General features: G+C 33.2%; 2 protein-coding genes, 1 long non-coding RNA gene and 1 pseudogene across 5 annotated transcripts; 2 read left to right on the top strand and 2 right to left on the bottom strand.

The window, feature by feature from the left end:
• Positions 1-1,311: 1,311 nt before the first annotated feature.
• On the top strand, positions 1,312-3,098 carry LOC140959794 (cytochrome b561 and DOMON domain-containing protein At4g17280-like; annotated as a pseudogene).
• Positions 3,099-3,131: 33 nt separating this feature from the next.
• Positions 3,132-6,428, bottom strand: LOC140959795 (inositol-phosphate phosphatase-like). 2 transcript variants are annotated; one of them, XM_073417808.1, is made up of 12 exons: positions 6,260-6,428; positions 6,069-6,124; positions 5,864-5,914; positions 4,977-5,057; positions 4,771-4,874; positions 4,611-4,695; positions 4,222-4,276; positions 4,099-4,142; positions 3,883-3,951; positions 3,693-3,793; positions 3,567-3,623; positions 3,132-3,478 (listed from the first exon to the last, which is right to left on the bottom strand). In XM_073417808.1, exons 1-12 carry the CDS (start codon positions 6,381-6,383, stop codon positions 3,382-3,384), a joined length of 924 nt encoding a protein of 307 aa, XP_073273909.1. In that variant the 5' UTR covers positions 6,384-6,428; the 3' UTR covers positions 3,132-3,381. The 2 variants fall into 2 exon arrangements, with proteins under 2 accessions (XP_073273909.1, XP_073273910.1); XM_073417809.1 differs by lacking the exon at positions 5,864-5,914.
• A 5,600-nt stretch (positions 6,429-12,028) lies between these two features.
• On the top strand, positions 12,029-12,564 carry LOC140959406 (disease resistance protein At4g27190-like). Its single transcript, XM_073417246.1, has 2 exons — positions 12,029-12,149; positions 12,233-12,564. The coding sequence occupies exons 1-2, from the start codon at positions 12,029-12,031 to the stop codon at positions 12,562-12,564; spliced, it is 453 nt and encodes a 150-aa protein (XP_073273347.1).
• A 1,837-nt stretch (positions 12,565-14,401) lies between these two features.
• LOC140960514 (uncharacterized) lies at positions 14,402-15,697 on the bottom strand. Of its 2 annotated transcripts, XR_012172180.1 has the most exons (4): positions 15,574-15,697; positions 15,204-15,496; positions 15,033-15,134; positions 14,403-14,931 (listed from the first exon to the last, which is right to left on the bottom strand). It is a non-coding gene; the product is annotated as an uncharacterized lncRNA (long non-coding RNA). The 2 variants fall into 2 exon arrangements; XR_012172179.1 differs by having other exon boundaries at positions 14,402-14,931; positions 15,033-15,496.
• Between the last annotated feature and the right edge of the window lie 6,222 nt (positions 15,698-21,919).

Below are 21,919 nucleotides of genomic sequence, written 5' to 3'. Positions count from 1 at the left end.
GTTTTATTTACTAAATCCATTTATCTCATGCCAACAAGCCCAATTTTTCAACTTTTGTTGAAGTTGGCATTGAAAGTGATAATTGTACTAACTCAATAAAGGTTACGGCTTTGTATTATTTTAAAAATAAATATTTTTTATGATAAATTTTTCAAAAACCAAAATCAAAGATTAGTTTTTCTGATGTAGTAGTTGGTTTGACCAATGTTGGATTTCGCCAAACATAACCACATCCAACTTATCTAATCCATCTTAAAAAAGGATTTGTTAATTTCCATGAATAGATGACTATGGATTGGAAATTTTTTTTTTAAAAAAAAAACAATAAAAAGTTCACATGTAATTTTAAAAGAGTTACATTTTTGTTCATTCGTGTCTCAAATTCTTTTTTTTTTTGTACTGAATTCCATTTAGGATATAATTTTTGGACCATGTCATTTGTTTATTGTTTAATATTGGAAAGTGATTGGCCATTCGGACACAATAGTATATTTATGAAACTTTCTTATTATAAATATACAACGATGATCTTACATGAGATATTATCAAATGATAGATGAAATATTTATGAAAAGCCTTTGAGCAGTCTGATAAAAAGTATGTCAAAGTTATGTTGGCAATATGCATTCCACATGGCGCCAAATGATTATTACAAATGCTAAAGTTTTAAGGTAAATCTTTGGTGAATCAAAGAATAGGCGTTTTAAGCTGCAATAATGATCAATTGCACATGAAGATGCACACATTGTAATGAGAGTTGAGAGCTAAACAAATCACACTTTTATGCTTTAGTATAATATGTGTATATACTAAAGAAAGCATGTACCTATATGCGATACATATATCTATATACTGGTCGGATTTCGGAGCAAAAATATACTCATAAACAAGCATCAAATATCATACTTTAATGAAAATATAAAAGAGATTTGTGTACTAGTATATCTGAATTCATGGCCTCATGGTTTCGATACCGTGTTAGATATCGCTTTTTTGGGAAGCTTGAACTCATTAATGGTGTACCAACAATAATTTTATATCTGAGTTCATGGCCTCCTGGTTCCATTACCGTGTTAGATATCGATTTTTTTGGGAAGCTTGAACTCATTACTGGTGTACCAACAAAGATTTTACATTGTTTTACTGGGGATCTATACTTTGACAAGGAGTTGACAGAATTTTACCACGTACTAAATCTCAGGTAAAGTTGAAATCTTTTTTTCCTTCACCAAACTTTAACTACTCGGTGTCCCACCTACAGTTCTCACTCTATAATATAAGCCTCCTCTCCATTCATTCCGTCCAAAAACAATGCCTTATTTTTTAATGTTTTCTATTTTTCACAACCTCAGTTCTCGATTTTCTTATATGAATCCAAGATTTCAGTTTCATAATATACTCAGAATGTTGAAACTTGTATTGATCTTTAGTGTTCTGCTTTCGCTGCATGGGTTATCCTATGCCCAATCATGTGCAACATACAACTTTGCTAGCAATCAAGTTTTCAGTTCCTGCAATGATCTCCCATATTTGAACTCTTTTCTACACTGGGATTATGACCAATCTGCTAAAACAGTTAGAATCGCCTATAGACACACAGGGGTTTCGTCCTCTGATTGGGTGGCGTGGGCCATTAATCCGAATTTTCGAGGCATGGTTGGGGCTCAAGCACTTGTGGCTTATCAGAAATCTGATGGAACGGTTAGAACTTACACAGCACCTGTCGATAGTTATCAGACTCAGTTACAGGAAGGAGATTTGAGTTTTCCAGTCTCAGATTTATCGGCAACTTACTTGGGAAATGAAATTGTGATATTTGCTACACTGAAGCTTGATAATCTTAGCTCTACTGTCAACCAGGTGTGGCAAGAAGGTCTTCTTTCGAACGATTCTCCGGCTGCCCATTCTACTTCTGGACCTAATGTCCAATCCATGGGAACTCTAGACCTTATTTCAGGAGAGACAGGTACAAGAACAGGGGTCAGAAACTCGAAAACAAAGAGAAGAAATGTGAGTTCTTAAATTCTTACTTCATAATATCAAGAAAGCAGTGCTAATTATTGTACTCCAACTTGTTTAAACTGCAAATCTGACAGTGCTCAGTGAATATTCAGATTCATGGTTTATTGAACTAAATAAGCTGGGGGATCATGATTCCCTTCGGTGCCATGTTAGCAAGGTACCTAAAGGTGTTTCCTACAGCAGATCCAGCATGGTTTTACCTTCACTCAACGTGCCAAACCTCAGGTTATATTATCGGAGTTGTAGGCTGGGCTACAGGTCTCCAACTCGGAAGCCAGTCTCATGGAATTCAATTCACATCTCACAGAATCATCGGCATAATCCTTTTTGCTATAGCAACCCTCCAGGTACCATACAATTCCATTTGAACTCGCACTCCACCCGATCAAACTCAACAATCTAAAGTCAAGAAAAGTCAAAATAGTTTCTTGAATCTTTTGAAAAGTGTTCCTAACGTCTCCTTTGAACACAGGTGTTGGCTTTGCTTCTAAGGCCAAAAAAGAATCACAAGTACAGATCTTACTGGAACATCTACCACCATGTCCTTGGATATTCCATCACAGTACTAGGCATCATCAACATTTTTAAGGGGTTCAACATTTTACAGCCAGATGAGAAATGGAAGACAACATATATAGGAATCTTGGTGGGTTTGGCCTTTGTTGCAGCAATCATGGAAGTATATACATGGTATGTAGTGTTGAACAGAAAGAAGTCTTCTAACCCGCGTAAATTGCAAAATGAGATAAATGGAACAAATGGATACCATGGGTATGGAACACGGGCACATGATAGAGCATGAAAAAGAGTGCTTTAAATAGAGGTCGCTCATTTTGTCCATATGTTCGTTTTCTGATCTTTTATGTTTCCAAGCTGGAGTGCCTATCCTTATTTTTCAGACTTGATATAAAGTGTCACATTATATGTTTTGCAGGAATGAGCAGTTGATACCAGTTTTTGTTGTCCTTCCAATAAGTATTCGTGTAGGTTTTGTGTTGAATCTATTACTTCTTTGTTGTATGAGAGTGTGTTTCTTTTTGTTATTTAAATTTTAAGAGTTCCTGTTTTCCATGTTATACACAAGATAAAGAATAGATAAAAAAATCGCAAGAACCCATCAACAAAATTGGATACTCAGTAGATCAAATTAAAACATCCCATGGATTTCTTTTTAAATAAGGTTGTGCGACACAAGGCCTCCAATCATCAGAAATAATGACAAGTACATAGAAATATGAGATCTCACTAACAGTTGTGGTTGTCTATCATTTCACAAAAGGGCATGAGGATAGGACAAGGCTTATAGAAACAAGAAACTCAACTCTTGTTCGAATTTTCAGAATTTTGGTTGGCACCCCCTCATTCTGATTGTTTCAATGTCTCAATAAATGCACCCTTCAGGAGAGGATTTGAGGCTGCTACTCGCTGAGAAGTGATGTCAAAATCTTTACCAGAACTGTACAAAACAATTTCAAAATTACAACATGATAAAGAAACCAAATTATTTTTGTGTACTTCTCACCGTTGGAGTATTTGTTACTTACGGGTCGAACACGAGTCCTCCAGCTTCAGTTACAATAACTGCACCAGCTGCTACATCCCTAAAACATCAACTAACTGTAAGTAATCCAAAAAATCAGGAGTCCGGTGAGATGTTGAAAGAATCTTACCAAGGGCCTCCAAAACCAAGTTCATAGAACAGATCAAGCCTTCCACAAGCAATCCCACAGAGATTTAATGCACAAGATCCACACATCCGAACTGACCTAACCTGATCAGTTGACAACCCATACCTTCAGGCATTTTACCAAACAAAGTTAATATTTTATACCCAAATCCGTATTATGAGACAGCTGTCACCTTGAAGAGTAAGCTATTGATCCTATTTGTTGTCTCATCCACAGTAGCCTTGTCACGCTTCGTTCCCACCTGTAATTTCCATTTCAATTAAACTTGATGGGCTTGTTATTGGCATAACAGGACGGCCATTTTTGAATTTTACGAAGAACACTGAGTGACACAATCAACAGCAATCTATCAACCAAGCATTATTAATCAATATGTTAAGTAGAAAACCTCTGTTGCAAGAAGTGCCTTCACAAGCTCGGTTTGAGAAGATACTGCATATACCAAATATAATGGCGGTCATTTCACCAACCATGAGAGGACAGGAAAGGATCTAGACAGAAATACACAAACCTTTTATGGCTTTTCCGTTGAGGAAAGCACCTTTACCACGGATGGCCGTAAAAAGCTGAATATTGAAAATCAAACATTATTATCTAACAAACTAGCAAACTATAGCAACAACAAAAAATGCATATGATGAATACCATATCAAAATACACAGGGAAAAAATATTGAAAGAAGAGAAAACCAAGATAGTGATAATTTTATTGGCTAGCCACACATTTGATTAACTGTGCATTTGAAATTTTTTGTAGACAATATACCAACAATAGAGGATGTAGAAAATATGAAACATTTAGCCGGTGAGGAGATAGGATAGGATGATTAATTTTAGGTGCTGTACCATCACCTAATAACTAACCTATCAAAGAGTTAATTCCAAGGTGAATAGTTTTTACCTCATCCATTATTGGATTGTAGACAACCCCGACCGTTGGAATCCGTCCAATGGTTAATCCAATAGAAACACATACAAATGGAAACCTAGGATTTATCGCATATAATGATTCATAAGCTCAGAACGTCTTATTACAAACATAATAGAATTAAGATACTTACCCGTGCACAAAATTAGTTGTTCCATCCAAAGGATCAACAATCCAAGTGGGTTCTTCAGTCAATTCTGTAGCACCACAAGCAGCTGTGGTTTCTTCCCCAACAAACTAAGGTAGAAAAGGATGAAAAAAACCAAATCCAAGTAACAGAAAAATAATATTCTTGAAAACTTTTACCAGAGAAAGAAAAGCCCAAAATAGAGAGGTAACCTTATGTTCAGGGAATTGTTGCTTGAGATGATAAAAAATCAGGTCTTCACATTTCTTATCAGTCTCCGTGACCAAATCCACCTATCCAGAGGAACAAAAGGACCATTGTTATATGTCAAAAAAATAATCAGAAACAAGAAAAATTAAGATTTATTGCTGCCAATATGTTCTCTTTTCCTTGCTTGACATCATTTTCTGCAATCTTCAAAAGCAGGAAATAACCCATCACACCTAATTAGAAAGTTTTATCTTGAACTTTATTATTCCTATTAAACAAAGTTTATCATACTTCACTTGTAATGCATCCAAACAACGGGCCACCAAATTTTCGACCTGGGGGGAATATTAGATGCGAAACCTATCAACTTTAATCAGGTGCAATGTTACTTCACCAGCATTTGGTTCAATCAGGAACGACATATAATATATACATTTACAATCGTCTTAAACAAGGGCCACACAGATGCAAATTCCTCTACCACAAAACATAATGTAGGTTTAGTAAGGCACCCTTCTCAAGGGGAATCGAGGTTGTCAAACTAGACCTGTGTCTGAATAATCCCCATTGATTTGTCAAGAGAAGAAGATACCCATTACATTGCTTATTAATATATAAAGATAACCATTAGGTTTCACAAGATTGCTAAAATTCATTTCTAATGATATTTCATGCTCAACATATTATTTGCAACTGAAATCATTTACCATAATCACCCCCACTCCCTAATTTTGCAGGTCTAACTAAAATAAAACTAGCATTGTTATAAAAGCACCGAAATTTTCTTCGAACATCTACAGTAATATAGCATATCACCTGAATTTTAATATTCTATACCAAACATCTCTAAGTAACAATTAATTAGATTAAAATTATGCGAAGATCATACCTCGCCCTTGTGCTCAATTTGCTTAGTCTGATAGAACCCATGCTTAATAACCTTACAAGCACAATTTAAATTAATTAGATGACGAAAATCAAGCAAAACAACGAATAGGGTGGCCAAATGCTAATCACGACGTTAACAAATCAAACAAACGAAAATAATATACAAGAAAATATATAAGATTGAGCCATTGCGAGTAAAATTCCACCTCTCCAGCAATCTTAGCGGCATCCACTGCCTTGGCCAAGAAATCCTCCATTGAATCTGAAAATCAATATCTGATTAAAACACAACTAAACTCCAATCCCACCATAGTACCATACACTTGCGTAAACACTAATAATTCAAGTGCTTATCCGTGAGTGCGTAAAAAAAAGTAGAATACGGAGCCGATAATACATTTGTCTGGCATTTTTTCTTGTTTCTTGTTTCTTGATTCTTGATTCTTGATTCTTGATTCTTGATTAGGCGATGGGATTGGGAGAAAAGCAGATTTCAGTGCACAAAATACATATTGGGACATAAATCCACATTTGTCCTCGTGAGATTGTTATTCATAACTTAAATTATTCCCGTTACTAATCGTTAATTCCACATAATGTATACGCATATTAATATATATGTTCTGAATATAAAAATAATTTTATGTATAATAAATTTTCATATAAAATATAAAAAAAATATTACCGTAGAACTAAACCTTTGTCGCTTTACTAAAAACTACATACGCGAGTAACAGTACAACTCAAATATTTTAAAACGTATAACAACTCAAGTAATGTTTTGATTGATCTAACAAACAAAAACGATTATTGCACATCAACAATCATCTTTCCAATAATTGCACTACTTACAATAAATGAGAATCAAACTCATTACTTTGTCTCTGATACTAATTGTAGGAATTAGCGTTTGTCAAAAATTATAGCTGATGGTAACGGTACAACTCAAATATTTTAAAGCATACAGAAGCTCAAGTATCACGTTTAATTACTCTAACAAGCAATTATGATTATTCCACCCAACAATTATTTTTCATTGAAAATATGAGTCAGGTTGACCCGTGTCACATATATTTCACTCCACAATAGACATATTCATAATTTTATTTTTTTATTTTTTTATTTTATTTTATAAAATAAAAACAGATTTGAGAATTTTAGGGGAGAAAATTTTATGTCCTGATATATCATCTCTAATTTTATGTTTCACTTGTCCAAAAATACATAAATCCGTTTAAAACAAATTCTTAATTCCTCTGAATACAATGCTTATCTCTAATAATGTGCAACCAATTATTGTATGAAATAAATTATTGTGATATTATATTTTAATAAAATATGTTAATTTTAATTAAAAAAAATTAGGAAATCAAGTTCATTATAAAAAATAATTAAATAAATATGAACTAGCAACATTAAGATCCAAGATACATTCTGAAAAAATAAAATAAATATAATTCATGTTCCATGACAAAATATCCAAAAAGTCATGAAAAAGTGTACATTATTATTAAAGGAGTTAATACTGCAAATATTTAAAGTTTTGTATATGATGTCTCATATGAGGTTCCTGAAATAAATATAATAAGACGTACAAAATCTAACATTATGATGACAATAATTTCGGGATCACAAAAACTCTTATGAGATCATCACACAAATCAATTTTGTGAGACAGATATCCAACTCAACCTGATTTATAAAAAATATTATTTTTTTGGTCAAAAGTATTACTTTTCTTTGTAAATATAGAGCGAGTCAACTTATGTTACAAATATAAATATGTGAGATCGTCTCACAAGAAACTTATTCTTAAACGATAAATAACCTTTAGCACCATGTGAAATATTTTAAAAGATCCCAAAAAAAGACTATGTTATGGATTTCAACTACTAAACACACAAGTTCTTACTTTACTAAAATGCTTGAGACAAGACACTAGAAGAATTACTTATAAATCTATTAACACACGATCCACATCCTATGTGGATGTTACCATTTGTCTCGAAAGTGAATCACATTCGTTAAGGTTGCACTTGGATTATGATTTGATTCGGTAAAGGCCGGTTAATTGAGAGATAAATTTCAAATGACACGTCTTTGATGTATTTGTAATCCACTACGATTAATATTGAAATTATGAAAATCATTTCAAGTTTGTTCATCAAAACAAGTCAAGAAATTTGAAACGTATAAGCTCAAATTCACCAATAAAGTACAATCTTTCAATGGATTTTTTTAAAAAAAGTTATTTAACTTTTTAAAAAATGTGTTTTGAAATAAATATATGATGAAATATCAAAAATTGTCGAAATAAAGTACATGAGTATTTCAAAATAAAAATATAAAATAATTCGAGATAAAAGGGGATTATATTCACTACTGTGAAAATGAATTGGTCCAACAATTGTAGAAAAAAGAGTGAATTATTTCCAAAAAAATAAAAGAAAAAAGAAAAAAAATGGAATTTAAAGGGCTGGATAAATTCAATTATATTAATATGGTGAAAAAAGAAAATCTAGGTTCTCTCAAGTCTCACTGCATACATCTTTATTAAAAAAAACATCCTTATTCAGCAGACACGAGCGTTGCACATCATCTCCCTTCAAACTTTGGTAAATGAGGTGAGTTGCTTGAAATGCGCCCAAGGCTTGTCCCACACAACAGCCTCGTAGTTTCCCGGCGCGTTTCCGGAGGCTCCATCATTCGCGGTGATGACGAATTTGTAATTAAAACCTTCCACAACTTGTCTTTCGCCCTTCACCACCTTCACAAACTGCAACTTCGCGCCGTCTTTTTTTGTTGTGCTCCGACATGGCGAATCTAACGAGCACCAACACAAGCGGTGAGTTCAGGTCCTCGATTGGCTTCCAAATGCCGACGAAGGAGGCGGAGACTTGGTAATGAAAAGAAGCCACCAGGACCAGGAGGACCGCGGAGAGAAGAGGGCAAGATTTGAGTTCCATCTTTTCTTATTCTTTGAAGATATATATGTATCCTCGTCGTAGTTTCTTTCTTGTTGGTGAGGAAATGGAGAGTAATGCTTTCTGTTTATATAGCAACACAACTGCTTTGCATGCGTCTCATTTGATATATTTTGGCTATTTTTTGGTTGGTTGACTTCAGATTTACCCCATATGCATGTAATATATTCGTAATTAATCTTTCAAAATCTAGAGATTTTAAAGGCTTTAAATGTAGAGATGCATGTAATATATTCGTAAGTTACGTGTATATATATNTATATACACACAAAAAATTTAGAGATTTTAAAGGCTTTATTTATTGTGCTTTTCATAATTAATCTTTCACATATATACGGAATTGATGATTTTGTTTAGTAGATAATTAAATTGATTTTGCTTTTTTTTTTTTGTATTGAATAAAAACTTCGGTTAAGAAATTATTGACTTAAAATACCTCCTTTTTTTTCAACCTTTCTTTTAAAATTTCTAATTTTAGACACCAAATCAACTTGCAATTTACACTCGATCAATATAACATATCCAGCAGTACTGCGCAAACGACTCATATTAGTTCTATATAGTTTAATCCATGTTTAAAATTATTGAATCTGAGACTAGTTCGAATATGTTCAAATACTTTTTCGAGCTATATTGACCATTAATTATTCTGTTACAATAGGTATCCAGCGAGCCAATTTGTGACTCGGACTTTATTGACTCATATGTAAAAACAATTTTTATTTTATGACATTTATGTTATCTATCGATCTATGCAAGCTACATAGATAAAGTTTTTGAATATACTATAGATACAATGAGGTCTGCCTCGCAACGTAAGATCGTGAAACTTATTAGGAAGTGTACCGTATTTTCTAAACAGGTGGATGATCATATAATGATCCACTGAACAACTCTCTCTCAAACTGTCCAAGTGGTTATAATCACTTATCGAGTGGAATAGTCAGCGGTTATGGTAGTGCACCATTAGTCCTTAGACCCAGGATAGCGTAGAAGCTCTACGTACTAGCATGCACTTTGATCCGTTTACCGACTCCATTGAGGTCATCACGTGGCGAGGTTGAATGTAGTTTCGAAATACGTAGGATTCAATACATTGTAGTCGGTGATTTACCGTTTGCATACGGGTGGAGATATCATACGTGATCTGATGAGTTAATAGTGCAAGGAGTCTCTAGCCAAAGCAAGACATGTTCTTTAAGGAAAAATATTTTCCTAGTTGCACATATTGTGTCATTGTTATTACTCAAAAATACATCACATCATTATCGAATTCATTTGCAACTCTCGATATACCAAATATTACATATTCAATAGGGATATATGAGTTGAAGGGACCGTATTGTACGCTAATCATAATTTAAGGTTCTTGTAGGCACTATTAGTGATACATAGGGGATCGTGGGGGCAATGCTACTAGACGTTCTTACCTTGAACCGATGAGTGCAATCAGACTTGAGTTGTGACATTCTTAATCAAGAGGTTGATGAAAAGAATGAGGCTAACTAGGGTAAGCTCAGATAAGAATAAATATTATTCTGAATCACATAAAGTTGTGAACTCATGGCTAGCTGTATCTCTGAACTATAAAGAGTCACATAAGTATTGGATTTGTGTTCTCGTTGAGATAGTCAAGTTCAATGAATTGAATTTGATGGCTGTAGTTTGATGAATATCAAACATATTATTTATAAAGAAGTTTATAAGTTGATTTCATTATTGTAAGTTGTGGAAATTAGCTTAATTGCTTATTTTGTAAGTATAGTGGAATTGCTTATTTTGGTGAATGAGTTCACAAAACTGTCACATGTCAAAAATGGATCAGTGTAAATTTTAATATTCACATTTTTCATTATATGAACGTGATTTGTACCCTCGACACATTGGCGTTGTCTAATTGTCGATCAAAGTTATAATGAGTTCACAATTATTTATTGAGTAAATTTAAAATATACTAATTAAATAATAATATTAATAGTGGTGACTACTAAGTGCAAAATTCCCATGAAATATTCTAGAAGAGTCTAGAATCTATTAATTAATTAATTGAGTGATTAAATAAAAGTTATTTAATTTAAAACATATATATATATATATATATGTGTGTGTATATATATGTGTGTGTGTGTATATATATATATGTGTGTGTGTGTGTGTGTGTGTGTGAGTGTATATTTGAATTATCATAAGTCGATAATAATTTAATCATGCATGATATTTTCAAGAGTAAAAATTTATACATGAAAATTTTTAAATAATGAAAACAAAATGTCATGATCCAAGTAGGATTGTTTATTTGATCGGGAATCAAATCTTATAAATATTTCATTAATGGCTATATAAAATAAGACAAGTTTTCACACAAATTTTAGCTACAAAATTTTCTTCCCTCTCCATCATAAAGAAAATTTCGGCCACCACCCGTTCCACCGCACGCCGCTTCGTCGCGGCTCTAACATCGTCAGATTTATGACATTCCAAAGATCCAGTTGTATTTGACATGTATTTTTCTTGATAAATTATAATTTTTGCTGGAGACGAGGTACGTATATAACGTCAAATGCATGAAACTTATGGAGGTGAACCTAAAATCATACCTGACGTGGATGAAGGAGTTGACGTTGGCGCTGAGAGACGACCTGAAGTCAAAGGCTTCTCCTATTATTATTTTTTTTGAGCTTCTGAAGATGATCGGATTCTGCAGAAGACAAGGATCCTCATCTGCGCTCTGCGCAGAGGTACCAATTTCTATTCAGCACCATTGTCTTCTGTAATTAGTTACTTCTGTGATCTTTCCAATCCAAATTTGCTGTGCTCCGTTCAATTTGCTGTGTACTCGCCGCAGTTTCTTTCACATTTTTTATCCCTTATTACTTCCGAGATTTTCATTTTTCTGGTACTAAACTCTTACATATAGTAAAGATAATGGCGGAAAGTGGGCTTGAATATGTGAAAGAAGTTGGCAAATGCATACTTACTGCTGTCCTCTGGCCTCCCATCAAGCGCCATATTAATTATTTGTGGTGATGCCACGACAATATTCAAGGCCTCGGGGATGCAATTCGTGGTTCGAAAAGAGCAAGGCTCGATATGGTGCAGAAGACTGAAGAAGCTGGATATCGTGAGGCATTTTAAAACTACAAAACGAAGGAACAATATCTTATCCAGCTCCTCCATGATCAATGGTCTCTCTCTCAAGAATGTCGACTATGAAGTTTGAATCAAAAAGACGCATCGAGGAAGACATTTTCGAGTCTTTGAAAGATAGCCATGTCCTTATCGTAGCCATTTGCGGTGCAGGAGGTGTTTGAAAGAGAACCATGGTGGAAATAATTGAGGATAGAGTGAGACGAGATTATTTGACGAGGTTGTGCATGTGGTTGTAGGTCAACACATTGACATGCTTAAACTTCAGAAAGAAATTGCTGAAATATCAGGTTTGAGATTGGTCGACGAAACCTTGGCTGGTAGAGCACATAATATATGCACCAGGCTACAGTATAGAAACAGAAAACTTGTAATATTTGACAACGTTTGGAAAAGCTTCAAGCTGAAGGATATAGGAGTTCCCGTTGGAAATTATTGCGAAGGCGGCAAGATTATTTCTCCGTACAGAGATGTATGTGAAGAAATGGAAGCTCATAAAGTTGTTCAAATAGAAGTCTTAGATGAAGAAGCATGGAGATTTTTTAGAGAGATCATCCTATGTTTCTGGTGATGATTCCATAGCGAAAGGTGTTGCAGCAGAATGCAACGGCTTGCCGATTGCACTTGTAACCGTCGGTATAGCACTAAAAAGTAAAAGCAAAAAAAGCCTGGGAAGATTCACTTCTACAGCTTAGAAGAGCTAATCCAACGACTTTACCGCAAGTTCTAAAACAAGTCTAAATGCTGTTGAAACTGAGTTATGATTTCTTGGAAACTGAAAGTGAAAAATCCCTTTTCCTACTCTGTTGCATGTTCCCAGACAATTGTAGCATTCCTATTGAGCTCTTGACTTTGTACAGCATTGGGTTAAACATGCTCGATCGAGGGAATCAGGAAAATTGAAGAGGAAAGAAACAGAACATGTAATTTGGCGGAGAGACTTAAAAGTCGTTTTCTATTACTGAAAGGTATTCAGGAACATGATGTAAAATGCATGTTATTGTTCGTGATTTGGCCATTAACATTGGTCTGAAAGAACGGCTTGTCTTTTTGAAAAGTCTGAAAGTGTCCTTCATGCCTTCGTCAGGCCAAGATTCATCTCTCTATTGCAATTGGCTGTCAAAGAAAATACCAAGCTTCCAACTTGGGAAGATTTTCCCAATCTTCGTCTCTTGATGATATTAAACTCCACAAATATCAAACTTCCTAAAAAATTGATTTCAACTTTGGAGCAATGGAGGAGCTGAATGTGCTTTGTTTTGATCACAAATAAATATTCCATCATTTCCGAAAAATCTGAAATTGCTAGCTAAAAACCCTTACAAAGTTGCACGTGGGAGGTTGTGCGGTGAAAGACATCTCTATTCTAGGTGAGTTAGCAAATCTGATAATTCATCGTGTGCAGAAGCCTAAAACTAGACAATTTCTTTCGTTGGTATAATTGTGTCCTATTCTGCATGTCATATGTATCATTTACCTTTTTTCGTTAATTAAAGGGTGGTAAGAATTTGTGTGCGCGGTTGGATCGTATATTTATTTATATATTTTTGGGCTGCAACTTCATAATTATTGAAGTTTTATTCAGTGTTTGATGAAAGTGGCAATGATGAATAAATGCGATCAGCTGATTTTTTTTTCTTCTTCTTCTTAAATTTGCTACTTGATCTTCTTTACAACTTATCAAACTATTTTTCGCAATAAACTAGATTTGAACGATTTTAGAAATACAAGTTTTGGATTTTATTTAGTTTGAAGAGATTGAAGTATTCAGATAATAATGGTTTATTGGGACTTTATGAAAATCGTGAAAATTATGTTAGATAAGTTATATAAACGAATATATTTATAAAACAATCTAACGGTAGCTTCGATGCTACATGTGAGACACTGCCTCCACATGGTTTGGATGGACAAGATTCACACACATATGTGATTTTAAAAAAATTAGTGGACCACATGTATGTGTGACTAAATTTGTGCCCTTGTTTCTATCATGGGGTAGTCCCCCTACATGTCGGATGGAATCAACCCTATCTAACATATCATCTTTGACATAATTTTTTAATTAATGCATAGAATTTATATTTGCATGCACCTGCAATTCACAACAAGAAAAACACGGATTAGAGACCGTCAAATTAAAAACAGTCTCTAATATAGAGACCGATTCATAATTCGGTCTCTATATGAGAGACCGATGTCGCCCAATCAGTCTCTAAGTTAGAGACCGAATTTATGAAATCAGTCTCTAAATCAGATTGTTTTTCTACCTTCAGCCTCTGTAATTTAAACCAATCCAAACACAACACAATATGCATAATCAATCAACATAACCATCCAAAAAGCACCCAGTACTAATATCAATACAACTATTCCAAGCCACAACTTATCAACACCAAAATCAATAAAAATATTTATACCAACTATTCAAGTGTCAAAAGATCCAAAACAAATGTCAATTCATTCTACAAAAAGTTCAACCACTTTCAAACATTTCCAAGTCAATCCAATCGAAACTCAAACTTTAATTACTGGGACGATGTCTAAGGAGCTTGAGTCTCATCAGAATCTATAATGGGTGAAGAAAAGTCTGGAAAAGCAGAAGGACGGTCTAGTGTTTGAGAAAACACCATACGAGCCATGAATTCACGCATCTTCTCTTCCAATTCAGTAACTCGAGTCTTCAAATCTGCATTCTCTGCCCTCAACTCTTGTATCTCAACACATGAGCTACTTGGACGACCCCTTCCTGTAGAAGCAGACGTCGCATGAGGAAAGACAACTTTTGCTTGGGAGCCAAGTCCATAAATGCATCTTTTCTTCATCCCTACAACAACCTCGTAATATATGTCGTTTATGGCATCTTGTGATGGAGTATGTGGCTCCTCCCCCTCTGTAGTAGCTTGAGATATCTCGGAAATTCTTGTGGTCATATTATCTTACGGCAAAGAAAAAAAATTCAGCAAATAAAATTAAATCTAACATAAAAAGATGAGTTTTTAGCACTATATTATTTACTAATAACTTTTTAATACTTACATCTATAGCCTGAGATCGAGCATCGACAAATGTTCCATCCTTGTGACGATGTATAATTCGAAACACCTCCCAACAATCAGTTTTTCGCTTTAAATCCGCTTCCTGCACAACCAAGTTCAAATATGGTAAGTTTGTAATATTAACAAATGAAATATATTTTTTGAAACTCACTAATTTCAAAGTATGCTCAATTATAGAGCGTGATCCAGCCGTGTGCTTAGTAACTCCAGTGCCTGTGCCAGCCACCTCACTATTTCTGTTATTTTTAGCTATCTCTGATTTCTTTTTCCATTTTACCCCGCTCCAAACCATCTGCCATGCAGCCCATACATTAATAGGAACTTGTGTTGGCGGGTGAATCTTTTTTCTCCATTTGTGCAACATTTTTTTGTATAGTTCTTGACAATACAAATCCATGTTGACTTAAATTGTTCCTCTTTCCCAGGTTGCCATGTATATTTCTTCTGCAATGTTTAAACCAAACGAAACAAAAAATAATAGTTATTGTTTTTACTATTATTATTAGTATTTAACTTCTTACCAAAAACTCTTTGTAGTAAAAATATTTTCCATCTTCATCTAAATGTCCCCATGTATGGCCAAATGCATACTGTCGTAGTTTGAACTTAGAAGTGATATATGCAGAAACCCTATGTCCATGAGGAACAAAACTGCAATGAAAAATTCATCAATAAATCATATATGATTTTGAGTTATGAGAGAAAAAATAACTTGATGTAAAAGTTGTATTATATAATCATACATGGAAACATGGAATTGCATAATTGAAGATGAACAACACCACTTTTACATATATACACACAGAGACACACACGTATATATCTGTATATGTGTGTGTGTGCCACCGATTGCTTCACTCATTTAATACTTTCAGAATTCCTACAGATTCTTCACATGGAATGTGACTTATGCCATTGTTTATCCTCTCAACATTCCCTAACAGAGAGAGATTTTTAATTTTTTTTTTTGAAAAATTCCATGTGAAATATAATTTCTTTTTTTCGGTGATCCCTTGCTCTGGCTTTGATATAGATCGTGGAAGCCGCAACGTGAACAAGGATTTTCAGTACAAGAACTCAACGTGAATAAGGATTTTCGATTTCTCCAAAAAGAACTCAAAATAGGAGGAAAAAAAACTTAAAATTTAGAAAAATACCTCTAAATCAGATAATGGAGGAGCTATGGAAGACACCCTTGTAGTCGGCGGCGACGGTCGACGGCTGAAAAGCACCGATGGTGTTGGAAGAATTGAAACTGCAAGGTTTTTAAGTTTGGAGGGACATCCTGGAGCGAGAGGAATAGCAGTGTGAATTTTAAAAATATTTAGGTTTTATTAGAGACCACTTTCATATTTCCGTCTCAACTTAGATACCACTTTCATATTTCGGTCTCAAATTAGAGACCACTTTTATTTTTCTGTCTCCACTTAGAGACCGACATAAAATATCGGTCTCAAAATAGAGACCTAATTGTAAATTCGGTCTCCAATTTGTGAGTAGAATAAAAAATCGAGCTAAAAAAATAATATTAAATCTGAAAATAAATTTAACGACCGATATTATTAATTCCGGTCTCCATTTAGAGACCATATTCATATTTCTGTCTCAAATTGGAGACCGAGATAATATATCAGTCTCACCTTAGGGATCCAAATGTTAATTCGGTCTCTAATTTGTGAGTCGAATAAAAAATCGAGCAATAAAAAAAATATTAAATCTGAAAATAAATGTAGCGACCGATATTACTAATATCGGTCTCAAATTAGAGACCGAAATTATGATCGGTCTCTAATTCGGTTACAAATGTCCGTTTCTTTAGTATTGCAACTTCTTTATAAATGTACGTATTTGACACTTATCTTGATTATCAAGTGTAAAAATTATAACATGCCAAGAACGATGGAGGACGAATAAATTAAGTGTAGAGAAGGTAAAAGTTAATCACGCGCATAGGCTTGAAAAACATTGCTAACAGGTTTATTCCCTGTATATATAAAGTATATATGGATACTGCCCACTGCCCAGTTTTGGAACACTGAGGAAGGGGAAAGGGGAGAATTTTACTTTAAACTCGCTGGCTTGTTTGGAATCTTTGGGTTTGTTGTCCTCAACTGTGAGAAAACATTTAAAAGGGAACGATATGGTTAGAGCGTAGGTGCAAATTAATTGAATTGATCAAAATATTAAGAAATTTTAATGTTCGAGCAATTATATATATTTTGCGCTTAAGCTCAATTCGAAACTCGAAAATTTTAACTTTATTCCTCGATTAATTGTAGCAGTTCAAGTTTAACTTGAAGCATGTCATGAATATGTTTTGTGAGATCTTTGAACTATCCGTCGAAAATAAATACTAAAAAATTTAGAAATATACAAACTATCAAACAAAATAATTTGAATTCAACTTCGACTAAAAACAAGTTAGAGCATGTTCGAATTTAGGCCGAATTCGATAATTTTGAATATAAATCAAATATTTTTCGAGTTCACTCGATTCTCTTGCAACCCTAAATTTGGTCCATTTGGATAAATGATAAGCTATTTGTTTTGAGAGATTAGATCCCCAAAAAAAATCAAAATTGAATTAAGATTTGATGCAATCAGGAATATATTTTGAGATTTTAATAAAATTATAGTTTTTAAGAGATGTAGAAATGATTATAAAATATATTCTAAGGAAAGAAAATCAACGATATCATATTTTTATAATTTTAGAGATTATACACACACAGACAACAAATTAATTAGTTCATAATTATTATTTGCACGAATTTTTAATAAAATAATCACACACATTAATATATAATCAGAAAAAAGAATTAATTAGACAATTAAAAAATATAAAATGCTCTAAATTAACAGAAACACATTTTATATAAATTACATTGTATAATTACTGCATAATTATTATTTGCACGAATTTTACATTAAAAAAAACTCATGCAAGGCTTCATGCATATTACATTATTCAATAATTTATACTACAGAAATGTCTTAAACTACTGACTCATTTTTCTTAACTAATACTTTTGGTAACATTCAATTTAATTTTTTAATGAAGGCAACGAGTTTTTTAGAATCTTGGTCGACCAACACGTACGCATAGTACTCGCCGGAGCCGGTACTGGCGTCCGATGCACCGATAACAAGAGCGTACATTTGCGCATCGCCATTTCTGCCGTACACAGCCTTGACAACACCACCAAAGTTCAACTTGGACTCGACTTTCTTGTTTTCTTCATCAATAGAAAATTTTCCAAGTTCTACTACCTTTGGATCCTTGGGGTCTAAAGCGACGTTGAAGTGAGAGTCCGGGACCTTAGAACTCGGGGATGGGGTATCGGTAGCTACGGGTTTTAGGCCTCGGAGCATGTTGGTGGAGTGACGTGCATAGGCGGAGACGAATACGAAGTAGAGAACCAAAATCAAAGTGAGTGACTTGTTAGCCATTTTTTGAGCTAATAAATCAACGTTTGTTATTTGTTGGGGATTGGTGGTATGTGCATGGTTTACTTCGCTATTTATAGGGAGCTTATTTATTGTGGGTGACTAAAGTTAGGCATCGAATTAGACTCATGGAATCAATAATGAGATTTAAATATTTTTTTAGAATATGATTTGGAGAGATTTGGGGAATGATTTGCTTCAAATAAATCTGATTTTCCCTTTATTGGTCAACCCATCATAATGTTTGGTATCCTATATTTGCTGGATTACAGAAACAAAATTTTAAAATAAATATAAAATTTAATTTTCCTATTTATGTGTCTTTAATATAAATATTTAAAAAATTTCTAATAAAATATATCCATTAGAATACTAAATGATGATGTAATAATGAGCATTCGTATATCATTCACTATACATATTTTTTATATGAGAAGAAATACTTATATAATCGGAATATTTCCTTTTTTTAATTTATAATCTAATAATAATAATAAATACTTATATTTATAATAATAAATATTGTCACTAATAATAATGATGATAATATATCACTATATGTAATCTCGAGCAAGTGTAAAGAATCGTAAAAGATCGCCTAATGTTTACTCTACAGTCCGTTGATCATCTTGTTGGCACGAAGAAGGCGAGGACCTCGAAGTCGGGGGTAAAGAATAACCTCATCCAACCAAGATGCGAGTCTAGATGTAGACCTAAATAAAGAAGACAATCGTCCAACTCGTCAAAGGCTCAAAACGAGGATTTCATGATTATTTTTGGACAAATTCTGAATTACGTGATAATCAAGTACATCACCAACTTAATATCGACTTCGTTGAGCAAATTTGGGCATAATACAACAATACTTGAAATAATATTTTACATGTTTCGGAAGGTTTATTTTTAATTTTATGCAAGTGTGATTTTTTTCTTATGTCGTGCTCCTACATTTCAAATTTATAATAATATTTTAATGTTACATAAATTACATTTGTAAAATAAGATAAATTAATGAGTTTTAATGTTACAATGAGGGAGATTGAATGTGTTAATATAATGAGTAGAGTAGGTCTTTTGTGAGACAGTCTCACGAATCTTTATCTGTGAGACAGGTCAACCCTACCGATATTCACAATACAAAGTAATACTCTTAATATAAAAAGTAATATTTTTCATGGATGACCCAAATAAGAGATCTGTCTCACAAAATACGACTCTTGAGACTTTCTCACACAAGTTTTTGCCTAATGAGTATGTAACATTTGGACCCCATGATTATTGATATAGTGGTGAGTGTTTCCCTAATAATGATAATAATAATATATGAAATTACAAGTTTATAATCAAATGATAATAATAAATAAATAGATGTATAATAATAATAATAATTAATTGTTTAATAATAATTATAATAATATTTTTAAAATCGATGTTACGGATTTTTCAATTACAAAATCAATATTCTAAAATATCATTTGAAATTCGACAATTCGAAAGTCATATGTTGTTTGTAAACCATATACAAGCTTTAGATAATTCCAAGGACTATTATGTTATTCAAAAATCGCATATTAGCAATGCACACTTACTTGTAATGTGATCGAGTAATTGGGACAATAAAGTCAATTGTAATTTGAATAATGTTAATTTATATATCTAATATTTTTCCTTAAAATTTTATTTTGTAATAGAAAAATTATGTCAAAAACCAAATAGAATATATGTCTCACAAAATTGATCTATACAACCGTTTCACACGATATTTTTTAGATTCAACACATATATGCACACCAATTTTCCTAAAAATCATTGGATTTTGAAATACGACAATCCAGACTTCGGTTACTGAAATTCGTTAACAATTTAGATAAACGTGTACATCAAATAATAGCAAACATAAGCTATATAAATAGAACATTGTAATTTTAAAAATGTATTATTATTATTTAGGATTAAAAGCATTATTGAGAATGCACGTATATAGGTGTAATAGTTATTCTTGTCAAAAAAGCGGACGACACGTAACTTGAGTTATTGTATAGTTAAAAAAAATCTATTTACACTGATATCATCAATTATAAAATTTGATAAATCGACGATTCGTTTGATACTACGATATGTTACTAGATGATGAGATGGACGATAACAAGAAATATTTGTTTTAACATAGTTGAAAAATTAAGTTACATAACTTAACAAGTGTGAGAGAACAATCTATTATGAAGTTTACAAAATCCATTTATTTTCAAGCTGGATGACCTTGCGTGCGGTATCCCATATCTGATGAATGGGAAATGTTCACAAATTTATACTAGAAATGAAATAAAATATTTATTTTTTCGACGGCAAACTCGTAAATTTTATCGGTTAATATAGTTTGTTATAAGTTTTACCAACCATGAAGAAACTCGTCATTTAATCACACAAAAAGTGAAGGAGAGGGAAAAAGAAAAAGAACGACATTATTTATCTATACTCATGAATACAACTTGAGACCACTGACTATACATACACCAATATATCGAATTTTAAAACGAAAACATGTGCATGAGATAAATCTTCGAACTTGAGTTATCGCATTGGACCGTAGATATGTCGATATTTTTATTAGATATTCTATGATAAGCTTAGGAAATCAATACTAGATTTTGGTCTAATAGATTTATCAGGACAAAATTTTTATATAATTGAACTTATTTTTAAAAATCTATTTCTTGTTTATTTGGGAAGTTCTCACAATCACACATATCCGAAGGTCCAATCCACAATGATATCCACAAATTTTAATAAAAAAAATATATAATATATGCAAGCTATATTTCTAAAAAGTAAAAAGGTTTCTCCTTCACGGGATATCAAATTTCACGTGTTTCGTACTTTAAATATTTTTAAATAAAAAATTTAAATTTCGATTTCGATAAATTGGACAATTTATTTGTCGTTTTTCACAAATTAAAATTGATTTAATTTTTACGTGAGTAAAATTCATTTACATTCATAAATAAAAAAATAATTGAAAATTGAAGAGGTTATCTGTGAGGCCTAGGGCTGAAGAGGGCAGGGGGTGATCGTCGATGCCATGATATTGCATGGTCAATGAGCGGCTCATGACAGATTTCTAGGCGGAGGGAACATGAATGAATTGATATTACTTCGGACGGAGAGGGATTCCGAAACTGTTCAGGTATGGAACTGTGCAGTTGAGGAGGACTTAAAAGATTTGATATGTACTACTCACATCAAGAAGGTGCATCTTCTTTTCGGTAGCTCATCACATAAGAACTCCAAAGTTAAGCGTGCTTGACTTGGGACAATTTTGATATGTGTGATCCACTGAGAAGTTTCTTAGGGTGCGTGTGAGTGAGGACATAAGCAAGTTGGAAAGATTCGTCTTGGTATAACAAGGACAGTCGTAGAATC

This window comes from Primulina huaijiensis, chromosome 15, assembly GCF_012295235.1.
Source record: "Primulina huaijiensis isolate GDHJ02 chromosome 15, ASM1229523v2, whole genome shotgun sequence".
NCBI classification, from domain to species: Eukaryota; Viridiplantae; Streptophyta; class Magnoliopsida; order Lamiales; family Gesneriaceae; genus Primulina; species Primulina huaijiensis.
The sequence above is the reverse complement of the archived record's forward strand: the minus strand, read 5'-3'. Positions and strand labels throughout refer to the sequence as shown.